The 18,266-nt window shown below is 40.7% G+C and overlaps 1 protein-coding gene across 1 annotated transcript in view; it reads left to right on the forward strand.

The window, feature by feature from the left end:
- Window positions 1–13,883: 13,883 nt before the first annotated feature.
- Window positions 13,884–18,266, forward strand: part of rem2 (RAS (RAD and GEM)-like GTP binding 2) — a 53,498-nt gene continuing 49,115 nt past the window's right edge. Inside the window, exon 1 of the mRNA XM_008433001.2 lies at window positions 13,884–14,430. Within this exon, the coding sequence (XP_008431223.1) occupies window positions 14,419–14,430 (12 nt within the window). The 5' untranslated portion in view covers window positions 13,884–14,418. The remainder of the gene's footprint in view (window positions 14,431–18,266) is intronic.

An 18,266-nucleotide genomic window follows, 5' to 3' on the forward strand; every position in this document is an offset into this window, starting at 1 on the left:
TTAAGTTTTGATTTGGCCTGTTAAAATAGAAGTTTGCATTTATTATGAGTTTCCCCTTAGTTGCTTTACCTATTTTAGATTTGCAAAGTGAAGAAAAACAATCTTTTGTTCTGAGCAAATGCAGTGATGTTAATGTAAAATTCTTGATTTCATAGATTTTTTTTACTACGCTTTATCTGGTGGGTCTTTCAGGTTATTGTCTGTACTAATGGAAGCCACATCATTTCCTTTGGGATCAATAAAGTATCTATAGCTTGCTAACTAGTTTCAAATGTTGTTAGCAACATTCGAAGCTAGCATTTGACAAGAAGTTGCTGTCGAATGGTTGTAGCTTGCTTTGAATGTTAACATTTGAAACTAGTTGGCTAGTAAACATAGAACAAGTTGTCAAATGCTTGAAGCTAGCTTCAGATGTTAAATAGCTTCAAATGTTATTGTCAACATTTGAAGCTAGTTTGCTACAAACATTTGACAACAACTTGTTGAATATTTGTAGCTAACTAGCTTGTTGTCGAATGTTATCTGAAATAATGGTAGATGACAACCTCCATGCTCTTTCACATCACCTCCACTTGACACACTGATCTTGGACTCATTCAAATGTCCCAAAAGGTATCAAGTTTCTGGAAATGCGCAAAGCTCAGCTCTGTTTGTAGGCAATTAAAATGAACTGTACTATCTCTCAAAAAGAAATGAAAGAGTGGTCAAATATTCAGCGAGTGTTATGCCAGTACTTTGCTGATGACTGCAAAAAGCATATCTACAACATTTATTCAAATGTTTGTGTAGTGTATGTACACATCTAACCTCATATGCAAAACTAGTGTATGTTAAAGAAATTCCCCAGTAAATTCAAACATATTCACCTAATTCAAGTTGAGAATATTTTGTGTGAGTTTATCTAAACTTTTCGCTGGCACTCGAAGCTAAAAATCTCCATAGCCCATAATCTCTCCTCTCTTTTCTTTTCTCTCTTTTCTGCACTCTCAGATTTCCCCTAAGCTATGCCTGCCATTGTCAACCTCCTTTTCAACGTGGTCTCCACCAACACCACCATCTCCTTCACAGTGGTGCTGCCGATGGTGAGCCTGATCTCTCTTTTCGCCGGGGTCGGAGGTCACCTCCTGCTGTGGCTGGTGCTGGTGAGGAATCCCCGGAGCCGCTCCAAGCCGAGCTCCGTCCTGCTCCTAAACCTCAGCCTCGCGGACCTTGGAGCCCTGCTCACCCTGCCCTGTGTGCTCCTGAGCGCCAGCTTCCAGAACTGGCAGCTCGGCGGCGGGACCTGCGTTCTGCTGGGGTTCATGACTTCGGTGACAGTAGGAGTCGAGATCTTCAGCCTGGCAGCGTTGGCAGTGCTGAGGTATCGCATTGTTGCGCCACGGATGAGGCCGCCTGTTAGTCTGACGCAAGTGTGAGTAATAAATAATGAAGTCCGTTGTTGTTGAAAGGCATTTTCACAAAATGTTGACCCTTTTTGGATGGCATTGAAATGGAGTAACATGTTCTTTGTGGATTTTTTTTTTTTTTTTTTCGTTTTTCTGGTTAAGTCATCTTAGAAAAGTAAGACATTTTTACCATTTTTTTTTTTTACCAGAAACTGCCCCCAAAATATAAGTGAAACTGGACTGGGTTTTTCACTGCAATATTCATGAAATATGAAAATTTTGCAAGCACAAAAACATATTGAAAATGTTTTCCAAATCAGATGTGCCATATGGATCACATGTTTGAAGCTGTGGCATTTATTCACTTTTCCTGAACCGCTGGCACCTTACTGTGTAAAACTGATCCCAATGTGTTGTAAAGATTTCCATGGATGTTAATGTCTAGACTCTAGAAGATTGTTTTTCTAGATAAAAGATGTGGAGGTGAAAAGTAATCAGACAAACTCACCACATCCTACACTGAGGGATACAACTCAATATTATGGTAAAACTAAATGTATTATATTTAACATGTCCAATAGAGTTCCAAGGTTGAGCTGCTGTCATACTGTTTTCCTATCTCGAAATATGTTAGAAAATATTTCATAAAATTTGTTTAAATTTTAGGAAATTGTTTTTTGCACCATCTGTGTGTCTGAGCAAATTTACACATTTTACAAAACCATGGCTAGTACAAGTATAAGGCACAACTAAAGATGCTCAGCCATATCCAATATTTTCAACTGTTAAAATGTGTAGAGATGCACAAAGATATCGACTGGTTGGACTATTTTCAGCTTGACCCATCCTGACCGCTGGCCAGCCGGTCGGAAACATCCGATCTTTTTTCGTTCCAATAAACATTTCTGACATAAAAAGGGGACAGATACAGCCTCCCTTTCTTTCAATACCAGTGATTCATTCCTTTCATGGAGTCTGTTGGTTTCTTGATCTGTTGACGATCAACTCTTTGTGCAGCTGCGACTAATCTCCCAGATACGTTTGAGAGAGGTGGACTGTTTTCCTACACTGTAAAGCTCCCGTTGCAGATCTGCAAACAATGAATTTCTCTTTAAGGGAAATAGGAAGCAGCTAAAACCTGTATTGGCAGATAAAAAGAAAAATATTTTAGCAGAGTGTTACAATGCAGGCAAAATATGAGGTACTAAAAATTATTTGGAACTTTAGCTTTTCTACATTATAGGAACACATAGTTGGTCTCATGGCATAAAGCCATGAGCGCATTTGTTGAAGAATGTAGAGCAAGATTTCCTAAAAGGATACAAATTTCAATAATGTCTGCAGTATCTTGGTTCTTCATAACTTGGAGAACGTTCATAATTATAAAAGACACCGATTGCAAAAACAAAAATTCCCTCTAGTGAGGGTTAGTAATGCATCCGAAAGGATCTGAATTGCCGATAGACTGAAACCACATGCAGCCTGCAGTTCACTGCCTCGTAACATATTAAAGTAAATATTTACCGGCTTCTGTGGGAGCTTCATTGATTTGAGATGGAAGACATCTAATTTAAACTGTGTAACACATTAATCAACCCCTCTGTTAAGCTAGTTTAGAGGCAAATTCACATTGGGACAGAGAACAGGTTTTTAATGGGAAATCCAACTGTCGCAAAGGTCGTTCCCCACGTGTGGTTTGAAATGCGTCAATGCGTTTTAAGGTTGCGGTGAGGTTGGTGAAGCAGGTAATGGCTACATGATTGGATGTTTCCCTTGGAAGTCACTCTGAAGAGAGTGGAAGACAAAGTCTGATGGATGGAACTATATTTTGTTTATAGGTGCAGATTTCATCTCCATTTGCAAAATGTTTGGGGTATAGTTAGAAGAACAGAGTTTCAAACTTTTTCTTTTGGGGTGTGATTCTATGAGATTTGCGTATCAAGAGAAACTACTTGTCCCATCTAATTAACATGCCTCTTGAAGATCTCTAGATTACATTATTCTACACAAAAAATAAGCTTATACTCTGTTCCTGTTTCCCTCAGGCTGTGCACTGTGGTGGCCATTTGGCTGGTCTCATTAACCATGGCCTTGCCGAAGGTCACCTACATCAACTTTGACGGCGGATGCACCTGGTCGGTCGGTCAACAGGAGTGGCTCTTCTTCCTGGTCCCTGCCTTCCTGGTGTACTACATGGCGCCTCTCTTGTGCATCGCCATCAACTGTGGCCTCATCATCTCCCACCTCCACCGCTGCAGAGGCAGCCTGGTTGCCGACAGACGCAACAAGAAAGCCACCGCCCTGCTGATTGGCTCCACGTTGGTTTTTGCGGTCAGCTGGTTGCCGTACTACGCGCTCGAGTTCGTCAATGTTCTGTCCCCTTACGTCAGCTCAGCGGCGTCGCCCACCAGCAGATTAGACGCTGGCCCATCTTGGACTTTGCCTACTTTCTATCCACCGGCCGCTTCGTCCGGGCCCACTGAGCAAACCCTGACGAGGGTCCCGCTGCTGTGGGAGGTGGCCTCTCTGGCAGCCATTTTGTTGGTGTGCCTGGCTCCGTGTTGGAACCCTCCGCTGTACTTCTTGTTGTCACGCCCGGCCGTGCGCCAGCTAAAAGCTCTCTTGCCTTCCTTCATCCGAGAGCAGTTGGGGAGAAAGCCTGCGCAGCGCTGGCGCATTGCTCCGGCTCGGCCGCCGTGTCTGCCGGCACCCGGCGCGGCCTTGGACCCGCTCAATCGGCAAGGCCCGATGCACAGATTGACTCAGTGAAGTTGGCAGCAGCTGGGCTCGCTCTCGTCCAGCTCACACGTGCCGTCAATGAAACGCCGCATGTCCAAAGACGTGATTCACAGGATGCACTGTTCGTGTACGCAACGAGTACACTCATGGCTCTTGGCAACAATAAACTCTCACGTTGGATCATAATCAGACCCCATTCTGGGCTATAAACAGGGTTTACGTCCAAGATCACAATACCAGACACACTTAGCAACTTGCTGTTCGGTCAATTTCAGCTGGAAGAGGGAGTCGAACCGAACGGAATATTAAAACTGAAAAGCCAAACAAAGCGATTGCTTTGTGTATCACAGCCCAAATCATCATTTCAATTCAGGTCACTGAACCTAAATATATGGATTTAACTCACACGTGGGACTTGAACCGCAGTAGTTTGCTTTTTTGGTGCTGAAGGGCATCAGCTAAACCTATCCTGACTGGCTCAACCCGTTCAAGCAAATATAAACCAAAACTCCCCATAGGGATTTTACACACAAAACCCTAACCTCAATGAGAAAAAAAAAAAAAGCAATCGTGAGTAAGATAAACGGCATCTGCATTGTGGAAAATTGGCGTCGCTCTTTGCAGTCTGTTAGAACCATCTATGGTGCAGCGCAGCAATGCATCACAACACGCAGCGCAGCCCTGCAACCCCCATTACAGAGTGGAAACACAGGAGACGACGCGCCTTTAGAAATCTCCCTGAAAAGCTCGGAGGCAGCCGATTCTGGATTTAATGTCATGGTAATAACCTCGATGAAAAGAGGGCCCTCTGACTTTGACGCACATTAAAAGACGCTGGCTTGTTTGGAACCTGAATGCTGAGAAGTGGCTATTAAAAAGAGATTTGACACAAAGTATTGCATCTGCTCTGCTGGGGGGGAAATTACTCGCCTAGAAGTGGATCCTATCTGCATCCAGAGTAGATTAATATCACAATGTAAAGGTCATGTTGTGTACTGCCTGTAACTTGGTTATACTCATTAATGAAATAGAGAAAGGCTGTGTAATTTGTTTTGCTGTTTTCTATCGATGGTGCAGTTTTATGTGTCGCAGACGTCTGAATGTAGAGATTTGCAGAACTATTCACACCCCCTCAACTTCTTCATGTTTTGTCGTGTTACAACCAGGAACTAAAAGTAAAAATTTGGATGTGTATTTAAACTCAAGTCTCTCTTTACTCAAATAAACTGCTTATAAAACTCCAGTATTTACCTTTAGGACAGCTGGTGTAGGAATTTTACGGCAGAAATCGACACAAAGCGGATAAATGTGAAGATCGATAAACAATTCGTGCAGATTACGAAACATTTCACACAAAAAAAATCAAAACATTTCCAACAAGTTTTTCTCCTATATTTTCCTGAATGTTGCTCCATCCGCCACAACCGGTTTCCTTTTCCCTGCTGAGCAAATGTGTCCCGACAGCATAATACTGCTGCCACCGTGTTTTACTGCAGGGACGGCGGTTTGAGTTTATTATAGTGTAACTTTTGTCGAATTTCAATTGACTTCACAAGGTTTCTTGTTGACTCTCTTCCAACAAAGACTTTCATTTGCTTGCTCACCCAAAAAGAGCAGATTTGTGGAGTGCATGAATAATCCTGTGGTGTTTCCATGGGGATCTTCGCTGTTTGCCTGATTAACGCTCGGCGTGCCCTCGCCTGTCGGTCCGGGTGAACGGCTTGTGTGTCGGTCAATTTTCAGGTTTGTTTTTCTGTCTGACTTTTGGGGTAAAGTCATTGAACAATGTTCTGTGAGACGTTCGAAGCTTTGTTGTTTGTCTTTGAACCCAACCCTGCTTTATTCCCGACCCTTCTGCCATTTTCTCCAACAAATCTCTGATGGCTTTACAGAATAGCTGCATTTATATATTGAGATCGATGTGGACGAATCCAGGAAGGCGGCTTGTGAAGGCAATCGGTTGTTCTGTATTTTATTCAGGGATATCTAAATATTGGATGTCACCATTTGGTTTCTATTGCAGCCAAATTGACGGAGACTTGGGTTTGTAACATGAAGCAATTTCAGAGAGCTGAAAAAAAAAAAAGCAAAGCCATAGCCGTACAGGCTTATTTGTTTTCTTGCAGAGAATCAGATGAGAGTATTACTGGAGCTCTCCTATTTGACTGATGAATGTTATGCAAATCCTGTTTAAGCCTAAAACATGGAACCCACAAAAGGGCAGGATAAGCTCTTTGAAAGTGTATCTCTAAAAGAACCTCTGTGTTGCAGACCTTGGAGCATCCACTAATTAAAATAATCAGGTAAAAAAAACTAAAGTGTGGTGCTGAATGTAATTTACATCAAAGGGGGATGCTGAACTACACAGATACAAGAAAAGTACGGTACTGAAAACACTGAACGGCTTCATCTCTGGTCAAGACCGTCCCAGATGATGCGACTGAACTCACAAACCTTCACCGATCACGACGTGACTGACGGTGCTGCTTTTTTCAGTTTCTCAGCCTGGAGCTCTCCTTGAGGCTGTTGTTTTGCTGTGTGACAAAATTGGAAAATATCAAACCACTTCCTGCAGATAAGGGTGAAACAGAAACAGGAAATATCCAAGTTGGATCAAGATCACAAAATTTGCCTGTGGCGATGAATCTCCTAACCGTTAATCATTCCTTCTAGTTCCTCGCTATAAGGGATGGGCGCCAGAGAATCAGGCTTTATGTCTCTGTGCGTCCACAAGACTCTGTCATTCTCAGCCCACTTCTTTTTTTTATTTCTTATGGTCTTAGAGATTTAAAAGCAGATCCTTTTAGGAACACTTACCTTAATGACGAGATGCTACTTTAGAGCTTTTTGAACTGCTCTAAAGTAGCATCTCAGATTGCTCTGTCTGATAATTTTTTGTTTTTCTTGTCTCACAAAACTGTCGTAGCTTGTGTTGATTCTTGGATAAATTCTTGTTTTCCTTATAACAGTGCTGTCTGATGTTCTCATATATATATATATTTTACTCCTATATTTGTGATTTAAGACACTTAAAAATCACTCTAAGTTTGAAAAAAAAAAATCACCATTTAACAATAGAAACTTGGGAAGTGTTGAATATGTTTTTTAAGCTATCATGTAACAAATTGACATAATTTGATGCATCTTCGATGAACCTAAATGTAAATTAAGTGCAGGGAAGCCGCTTCAAGCACTTGACATGCTAAGTTGAGCGAATCTTCAGTGCAAATAAAGCGTCTGCACAGCGTATAACGTGATATTGTTAATGTTATTATTGGGTCATTATAGAAACGTGATTTGACAATGGTGTGATTGGTTATCTGAGAAATTATTTTTGTTATATATGTTTCCATATGGATTCTGAACTTTGCCTGCACACACATGCCCGTCTTTCACTATCTGACCAGATGTAGAAGATGACAGAGTGAGCTTAAATGTTGTTCTTACTGAAGTGCCTTGAATTTGTATCTAATGTATATTTTGCATCGTAATAATGTAATTTCTTTGTAAAATATGCAAGTGTAACTCAGTGAAACATAAATTACCCTTCAGATTAAAAACAATGTTTTTGTCTGCTTTGATTTGACTTTAAACTCTTTTGCAATTTTCCACCAACAAATACACTCAATTCACAGCTTAGCAGAAAATGTGGCCTTTAAATTTCCCAACGGCACATCAACACGTGGCAGACTGGGATTGAGCCTGCAACTTCAAGACTGCAAGAGAACTACTCTTTCCACTAATACACCTCAACCAAATAAACAGAAAGGTGGCGATAACATGAAATGCTAGTTACTTCTTGACCTCTTGACATTTTTTGAACCGCAGAACCAAATGACAACCCTCACCGTCTTTTCTTTTGTCTTTGTGTCGATATCATCTTGGCGGCTAATGAGATCTTTTTGTCTGTCTTCGTCGTCTGTCCGCACCGTGATCCTCTCATGATGCACCGCAACCCAGTAAGCTGCCATGCCTTGATGAGTCTGTCTTAATTAAGTCAGAAGATTAGCGAAAGCTTAAAAAAAAAAAAAGAAAAAAGAAAAGAGTCATGCTCAGCAGGCTCCACTGAGAGGCCCCTTCCCGTTTTTATTTAGCGTGTTTGCTGAATCCCTCACACATATGCGGGGCTCCTCTGCGCTGAATGCACGGAGCAGAATGAGCTGAAAGAAGATTTAACATCTTGAAAACTCTGGGAGATAATCGTTTAAAAAAAAAAAATAAGGAAGTGATTTTCCATCATCTGGATGGGCATTTAAGTGATATCGATTTAGCGTGTGACAGCACTACTTAATGGCCTTATGGAGAATGCCAGCTCATTAATTGTCATTGATCGCTGTGTAATTCCCACGGGGAGGATTTATTTAATGCAGAGTTTATATATATCGGCAGTGACTCACAAACCCCACTTTTAGCAAAGCCTGTTTATACCTACAGTCATCTCAAAAGTCACAAAAATAGGTTTTTTTCCAACTGAAAATATGACAATAAATTAGACGTGCTTAAAATGTAAAACTTCTTTTTCTAGGTTCTTATTAGACCCACTTTTAAACTCTTAATATTTTTTTTTCATGAAATGATAATCAGTATGAATAATTTGTCATTTGTTTGCACACCAGTGTATATTTAAGAAAAAAATTGTCAATTTTCTTTTTGTTAAATGTCTCACAGGAAAGCCAGAGTAAAAATATTAATATTACAAGTTATAGTATGTTTTATCCACAAAGCTGTAGCTCGACTTTTAATTAGCAGAAAAAACTGTAACTCCGATCTCTGGTAGTTGAAATGTATTTTTAAGATCTTATTACAAGACTAAGAAAAATGATTGTCGGAAAACCTACATACTTGATCTTTTATAGTGAAAATATATTCACCAAATGATGATTCATCTGCCGTCTGTACCTGCTGAATCATATCAATAAATTGGAAATTTTTTAAAAATCTTTTGTACACTACTTTGTTCAATCAATAGTCATTTTAGAGCAACAGTTCTGAGCTCAAAATATTTCAATGTGTGTTATTTTTGTGAAATCCTACCCCAGAGCTGAGAATGTTCAAATAACATTTAGTGTTGTGAGGTTTTATTCTTTACAGTCAGAATTATTTTCATGTAATCAGCAAGCTTCTTCTAAGCTGCTTTAATGTATTTTTTATGTAACTGAACCAAGTTAAGACACACGCCAAAGTTAAAGATAATGATCTTCTTGTCTGTTTGGTTCTCATTAAAGTCGCAGTCAAACAAAATTTCATTCGCATCAAATGATGTGGGGGGGGGGGAAATGGCTTAGTGATTAGCACAAAAAGAGAGATTTTGTGGCTTTGCAAGACACATTCGGAGCCAGACCTTTGGAGCAAAATGTCAGTAAAGTCCGTTTTCCTCATAATGCGGAATCCGTTTTCCACTGTAGACGGATCCAGACTGCAGTGCGGCCGTCTAAACTCACAAGCCACTGTGTCTGTGACTCCATGCTGCTCTAAGTCACTCAGAACGAGGTGTGGAGATGTCCTGTGATGCTTCTGGGGAAATAAAACATTCCCTTGATGACGACCGATGTCAGGGGTTTCAGTGAATGTGTCTCCATCGTTTACACCTTGATACATATGCAAGTCATCATCCCAGCCAGGGACGTTTAATCTCCCGGTTTGAAGTCTCTGTGTCAGTTTCTCATTATAGCAAAATAAAATGTGCACTTATCTGACCACAGAGTTGGGACTTTAAGGTCTCCTCAGTGCGCTGGGCTGTTTGTTGTTTACTTTATGTCACCTTTATGTATGTCTGTGGATTGTGTTGAGCAACATTAGCTCTCATTTACAGTTTATGGTAGGTTTACAGTCTACTATGTTGTGTGTGATAAAATCTGAATGCTGGCAATCTTTTATATATTTTTGTGGCTTTCTTGGTAGAGAAATACGCTTGTGTCATGAGTAATTATTGAATTCTGCTTTGATTTTGTGTTTCATTTTTGCACTTTAGTCCACTTGTGTTGGTTATGTTCTGGTATTTGATTGATTCATTTGTCAAATTTGGGTTTTCTTTTGTTCAGACTCTCCTTCCACTCCCATGTGGCCCACTGTAAATCTGGAGGAGCTGCACAAATCCACACCTCAGGTGGAGGAACTTGCTGACGGCATGCACTTGACAAATTTAGCCATTTTGGAAAAATAGCAAGAAGAACCCAAGCATATCGTCAATAAAGTATGTGTAATGAAATGGGAAGAAATGCATTAAACACTTAATTTTTTATTTTGTGCACAAGCCTTTCTTAGCCAGAACATTTTCAAGATCCATTCAAAGCTAGTCAGTTCCATATGAAGAAATGAGTCGCACGCATTGCTCAAAGTGGGCTTCAACATGGTTTTTCTTCAGGAGTGGAGTCTTGCGTCATGAGTGTGGAGACAGGCCAATGAGGTCTGGTGTATTACTTATTGAATTCTTTTGGACCTGCAAATTTTTCAAGCTTGTTCTTTGCTTCTCTGTGGCTGCATTTTCATTATAAGTATGAAGTATATTATAAGTATATAAAAATCTCACATGTGAATAAGTTTGTTCATGCTACAAAACATTAAAAACTGCGCCGTGCCATCATCCTTTAACCACTTCCTGGTTAGAGGACAACATCTGGTCGTTGACAGCAAGACTTCTGTGACGTGAAAAAAGTGTTCAATCATAACACATCTGTGTTATGATTGCTTATTAGTAGGCAGATTTAGGTTATGATTTAACATTTTATCTTTTAAACAATTATTAGGTTACTCAAGCGTTTTGAGACAAATAACTATTGATTGATTGGACATTTTATCTTTCAGACGATTCTTAGGTTTTGTTACGTGAGGACACAGACGGGATACGGGTGGAAGGTTAGTTCATCTGAGGATTGGGTTTTATCATACGCTCATTCCGGAAAACAGACCTCTCAAGAAGAGGGAAAAGTTGAACAGACTATGAACAGGGTTATTGTGTGATTATTTGGGCGGGGTAGTCTCCAATTAAAGACTGTTTTTTGGGGGTAAAATCTCTGATCGCGTCATATGTTTTTCTGTCAGATGTTTTGAGTAAGTGTGATCCCAAAGACACATCTTTCCATTCAATAAATGTGAATCGCCTTTACCTCACCGACTCTTTTTGCGCTGGGTCAATCCTTCGCACACGAATCCGTGGTGATTTATTGTTCACGACATGAGCAAAAACAGAATTCAATCAGCAAAACTCTGGACCTGGGAACAAACCGAGCAACACGACGGCGATGGCAGAGAATCTGGTGACAAACGAGAGAAACGAGATTTCAGAACACAGGTGAGTGAGTGAGCAGATGAAAAGCAAATCACGAAACACGAGCTGCAGAAAAACATTAGGAAGGCGTAGAGTCGAAACAGCAGGATGGAAAGAACTAAGTAAACAGACATGGAAACGCAGGGATACACAGGAACGCAAAACCCAACAGATCGTGACAGTTTCTTCTGGCTTTCTTGGTAATGAGACACGTTTCCCCCTCCTGTTGTCCTCATTTTCTGTGTATAGGGAAAACGCATACAAATCTTGGTCATTTTGATTCGAGGACAACAGGAGGGTTTTAAGCAGGCCATCAGCTGCTGCTAAACCAGCTGATATTAATTTGCACTAAGTGGCAGAAATGGTTTCTGGTCACCAATAGAAGCTGGTGTCACGATGTTCCATGCCTTTTCGTCACCTCTCTTTCTTTATGGTATTTGGTATTTTACTCTTTCATTCCAGTTTTTTTACACCTAACTAAACGTTTTGCATTTTTTGTTCTTGACAGACGCTCTGTGACCCTTACTTACCGAGGTCACGTAGAAGGCATTTTTCGGTGTAAAAGTAAATTGAAAACTACGAATCATTTTCCCTACACATATTATCGACTGCTTTTGTGTCGGTCTGTCAGGATAAAATCCTGAGACGATCCTGTCAAAGTTTGTGGTCGTAATGCAAAAAAAACCAAATGGTTGAAAAGTTCAGAGTGTCTGAATATTAACGCTAACCCTGTCGCTGCAGAGAGATTCAAGCACTGGATGCTAACGTTCGCTCACCAGGATAAAATCAGGCCTAATTTTCAAGGTCCGTAAACATGCGTTTCTACAGTGGAAGCCCTCCCTGTCGGGAGGTAATTTGCAGGAGAGCATGCTTTTTAGCATTCTAGTTTCAGTAGGAACCCACTGAGTCCATTAACATGATGCCTATTAGTTAGCTGTCAGTCTCGTTGCAGAAATTGCTTGGTTCAATTCACCAACCCCTGTGTGGACAGACAGCTTCACAGCCTGTGATCACACAGCTGGTCTGTGAAATTAAATCAATCTGTGCCCAGCTGAAAACAATCCTGAATCAGACGAGGATACTGATCCTAAGTTGATATTATGAGGAATTTTACATAGAAAATCGCTCTGAATCCATCCGAACTGCTTTGAAACTTTTCCCCCTCCCTCCCAAACGTTCATCCCTTCGGCTCTTGCAACGACTGACCGAAGCTGCACGGCGCAATCTGAAGGCTGACCCAGCTCCTGTAAACAGTCTTTAGAATAAAATAAATCCCGCTCGCATGTGCTCCACTTCACTTCCCTTCCAGCAGAAAGACTGGACCTCAATTTGAAAGGCCAGGGGCAGAGAAGTGTTGGCAGCAAAGCCTTTCATTTCAGTGTGGGTGCTCTCATTGTTTCTGACTTCAGCTGCAGTTTAAATACAGTTCCTCTAGTGTTTTTTGGCAGCTGGTGCATTGGATCGTTCAGCTAATCAATGATTTAAGCAATTGGGGGATACTTTATTTATCAAATTATGCCTTGAGCTGAAATTTGTCAACTAACATCTTGGATGTTCCAGAAAGAAAGGATTAAAAGTGAAAATTTCATTTCATGTGCCCGGAAGCACCAGCAAACTCTGAACATATAACCTCATTTCCACAAAAGTTGGGAAGTTTTCTCGAATGCCACAGAAGCGTTCAATTGAAATTAAGGTTTCATTAAAGACCTGAGCACATAAATCTGCAATATACTGCTTAGGTCTATTCAGAAAATATTTTTTAAAAATCTAAATTCTGCAGCCACCAAGAGCTTGAAAACTTAAAATTTTGAAAAATCTGCAAAATATTCAACATTCAGAGGATAAGTCTGACAGGTTAGGTTGTCAGGGTTGAATGGGTGTAAAACAAATTCCCACCAAACGCAAATCTCATTTTTATTTTAGGATTTTTTAGCATCATTTCAAGAATAGGAATTAACATCCATGTTTCATTCAATTGAAAAAATACTTTACAACTCCTAAAAGGACATTAAATGTTGTTGTAACTCATATTATTCAAGATTCTTCAAAGAGTTGTTGCAGATTCTGATGGCTGTGGGCAGGAAGGCTCTCCTGTAGCAGTCTGTGCTGCAGAAAATCTGAAGAAGTCGCTGATTGAAGACGTTCTTTTGATGTATAACAGTCTCATGGAGAGGATGGAAATTGGTGGGAAAATTAAAATGATGCTCTGGAGCCAGCAGATAAAGTTATTTCATTTCATTGCAGATTTACAGAAACAAATAATCCAATCCCACAAATGATATTCATTGTTTTCAAAGAATGGAAAAAAACGAGTTTCTGTGCTTAAAAAGTTCATGAGAACTAATCAGTTTTTTTATTCGTTTTTTTCTCCCTGGAGGCTTCTCTCTGCTGCCCTCTGGCGGCCGCTCCCCATAGTTGTCTCCCATTAAAAACCTTGGTGAAAGGCAACGCACCAGGTGAGGCGCACCTACTATGAGGAAGCCTCACATAGCATAAAGCTGATTGATATTAATTATGACAGGCGGAAGTGAGGGGCACTCCTTTACTCCATTACTGAACATCCCCTGCTTACCCAACCCAACCCGTCGGAGGATCACTCCACTCTCACTGAGGGACGCGCCTTTACACACACGAGGAGAAAGAGAGAGGAGAGATAGATGCAGGTATTACAGGAGGTGGGGAGGGCGGCGCTGAGACACGGCCGTCCAGTGGGACAAGGAGAACACTAGTGGGGATGTTCTGCGGCGCTGCTGTCTTTCCCCAAGCACATTTACGCCGCTACTTAATCGGAACGTAGACCCAGGTGTACCCTGCTCCTCTTCCTCCTCCTCCACAGACCTACTACCGCCTATCCCAGTTTCCCACGCGCCAGGGCAGGAATAACAAGAGCACAGTTAGATGAACGCGCGCGCTGCTTCTCTGTTCCGGTGCGCCGCTGTGAATGTGACGCCGGGTCCACAGCCAGCGCAGATGACCTAAAAGCACGCCGCTCTCCCGGCTCCATAAAGAGAAGGCTTATTGACCACCATGGCTGACCAGGTAAGAGGCGACGCACATTTTCCACTCGCACTCTCACCACACCTCTTTACACACACGCACACAAACACACACACAGACACACACAACGTGCGCTCTGCGCTGGGGCCGAGAATAGACGCACAGGTGGACAACACACAGCTTCTGTCACATTATTTTCCCCAAAACACATTCTGCTTTATCTCACGTGCTCCCTTAAACAACCCGTGCTAAAGTGTCAGGCATTTGTAAACCGCAACAAATGGACTTTGAACTAACTATAGCTTAAACAGTCACATTTTCCTTTCCAATTATTAGGTTACCTTCAGCCCTCATAATTTATGCTCTGTTTCTGTGAGCATTCAAGAATTGCCGCATAATGAAGAGAAGCTACTACTCTGAAACAGACCACGGGAGGAGAGAACACAAACATTGCCCGTGGTATTAATTTTGCATTGTCTGCCGTTGTTTGCCCCAGTTTCTCTCTGCAAGCCTGGTGAGGAGCAGATTAACCCCTGACACACTGCCTCGGCCCGCCCGGTCACGGCTTCCTGTCTCTGCTGAAGACACTCAAGGCATGCCTAATTGATTAGCTCGTTCAATTAACCTAATTGAGGAACCCCCGCTGATTCCGTGAGAGTGATTAGAGTGCGCAAACGTGTGTGTGCGTTTGTGTAAGACATAGTGTATCTGCCACACCTCAGCTGGCATCTTTATAGACATAAAAACACTACAGTATACTTAAGTATATGCAATATTATGCCATATTGTACAGTGAATCAGTAGACTGTGTGGCCTTAGTTGACATTACAACTATTTGTTGTAGCTCCTAATAAAATTGCATACTATTTCAGTTTTTGCTTATGTTTTTTGGCTGAAAAACAAAAACCCATCCCTTCTCAGTTTGCTTTGCTAGGCTGTATTTACACTTCACAAAGTGGGGCATAATTGTGAAGGAAAATCACACGGCTTACAAAGTTTTCACAAATAAAAATCTAAAAAACAGTGTGTGCCGTATTTGCATTATATCCATTTTACTTTGAGCAGATCCAAACACCTTTTAGCTGCAGCGATGCAAGTATGATCAGTATGAAGAGATAGGAATTTTTTTCTGTATTTTTCATTACAAAATAGCTCCAACTCATTCAGCTAGACAATAAGAAGTCCCTAAAAGCATCAATTTTCAATTGTTGCCACTAGCTGGGTTTCGTTCAGCCAGTTGCCTGAATAATTCTAACACATGAATATGATTTGTTTTAAACTACACAGTTTGAAGTCTTAACATCTTTTCATTCAGGACTTCTCTGTATTAGGCATCAAATAACTTCCTGTCAACTTTGACCAGCTTTCTTGTTTCGCTGAAAAAAAAAAAAGGAATATCCCCACCTGAGCTGAGGATTCAATATGTGGGATATTGTTTCATAACCTAACCATCTTTCTGTGTGACTTGTTTGCTGTTTTGGTCTTCATGATGCGGTTTCCTCACTAAACCTCTGAACTTTTCACAGGGCAGCTATATTTGCACCAACATTTAATCACAAGTTATGGACGCTGTTTACTAATTTGGTAACTTCTGATGACAATTGCAGCAGATTTATTTAGAGGATATTCAGAATAATAAACGTCTTTACCCTGTAGATTTCTACTACATACAACAATCACCGTATTTCACAGCTATAATCCACTCTAACAACTCCAACACATAGTTACATACAATATATGCATATCTGCTAATTATATATGACATAATATATTAAATTACACAGCGGTTTATCCTTGTAATATACTGTGTATCAAAGGTAGCATGTGGAGCAGTCACGGACTCGTCTCCCAGTCTAACAGGATCCAGGTTGGGGTGATTGATGAATCTAATTTAAGTTGTAGGTGTGAGAGAGCAGGGTTGCCTCTCTGTGTTAGCCGAGTGATGGACAGGCGACCTGTCCGCGATGTACTCTACTTCTTACTCACTGTCAGCAGCTGTAGGATCCACACTTCTGTGTATAGATACATTATAAATATAAACCTGATTGCTCCCTGCACCACCAGACATAGTTGTGAGGTCAATGTGTTCCTTTATGTGGTTTTAAACTAGCTAGCAGAAAATGTTTGACATGGTAGAAATAGGCCTGCAACTAATGATTCATTTAGTAATCAATTAATTTATCCATTATCTTGATTATAAAATCAATTAATCGGATAAAAAAATTGGCACAGTCTGCAGATTGTACAGTCAGCAACTTAATTTCTTTTATGCAATATTAGAAATATGTTTACACACAAAGAAGGTTTTAGTTAATCTTAAATGCCAAATGAAGAAAGTTTTCCTGGCATTGCAGGCGGCTGTGACCTGTGACCAGTCCGCAGCAGAGCTTCCTGCCAGCTGAATGCAAACACATGCAGGTGTATTGTTGCTCCTTACCGCTTGTGTTGACAGCATTATCCCAGTGACTGGGAACTAAATCTTGCTTCAAACTCTTAAGATGGCCTTAACTGATGGAGAAGACGAGCAAAAAGATTTACTGAGATTCAAAAAGACCTTTCCAGAACAAAGACCCAGTGTTTCATATCTCTTAGTGTTGTGTTCCTTTTATTTGCTGGGGGGAGAATGACGTGGTTGTTCCCCCATTACACAACATGGTTTGTGAAATAAATATTATTTGACACTGAAAAATATTTTCAGGCTTTGTATGGTGTTGCATTATTTATTATAACATTCAACTATTGCTTGATTTTACGGTACACTACAACATTATGCAGCACACTTAAATTATGTATGTACTATTTCGTACTTTAAACTTCTTAATGTGCTGTGCTATTTACACACAAGCAATTTTACAACTGTTGCATATGTTTTCAATTATTTCAACCTTTGTTGCATTTTATTAATTTTAAGGCCAGTAAGGAAGTGCGGAGGTCCTACTGTGTCCACACAGGATGCGAAAGGTGGACAAAGTTCTCACTACATTTACACCAGAGCAGTCAGTCATTCTAATGCAGCCCAGCTCAGCTTCCCTGAGGTTAAACCCAATGTTTCCTGCTTCTGTCTACTGTCTCTTTACCTTCTTTTAAAGTCTTTTAAAGTCTGCCTCCGACAGAGAGGCTGTGGTAGTGGAAACATTTTAACCTGAAACAGTTGGACGTGTTCAGGTTTGGTATCGATTGCTGCCTTCTACTTCTGTACCTGTGTGGTTTACTTATTTGTGGAACGTGGCTCAACACAGACATTAAACCAGGTGGAATCCAGGCCTCAGTAGTTGCAGTGTAGCGATACTTTTAGCTCATGAGACAAGATGGTTCACGACGTGAAGTTTGCAAAAACAAGACACAATGTCCTTCTTTAAAAAGAAATATGATCAATCAATAGTCTGAAAAAGTGGTAGTGTCTTTAAAGCTTGGATATATCTTTTTTTAATATATTTGGTAAAGCCGTTGCAATGTTGTCTGAAAAAAATCGGGTTCCTCTGCCTTCACCCTGTGCTTCCCCTGCTAACTATAGAAATACAGCCTTCAGAAACAACCAATCATAGCCAGGAGGAGGGTCTTAATGCTGTTAATCATGCTTGTGTATGTGCTGTTCACAGCCTCATCCTTGATCTCCGCTACGCTACAGTTTCTGTTAAACAACCCTAATTTGATCTGACTCACTGTGTTTTTTTTTTCCTGAACACAACACAACAGGGCAGCTTACTTCAAAATAAAAGAGTCATCCATTGTCAATGTTGAACATAGTTCACAAGTTCATGGCAAAGTGCTTCTCAAGTCAGACTAGCTAATGTTGACAGATCTGGTGACATGCGATCTCATTCCAGCTTTCTCAATAGTAAACCCGAGCTTGTTCTATCATTTCATGTCAGAATCCA

This window comes from Poecilia reticulata, linkage group LG17, assembly GCF_000633615.1.
Source record: "Poecilia reticulata strain Guanapo linkage group LG17, Guppy_female_1.0+MT, whole genome shotgun sequence".
Lineage (NCBI taxonomy): Eukaryota > Metazoa > Chordata > Actinopteri > Cyprinodontiformes > Poeciliidae > Poecilia > Poecilia reticulata.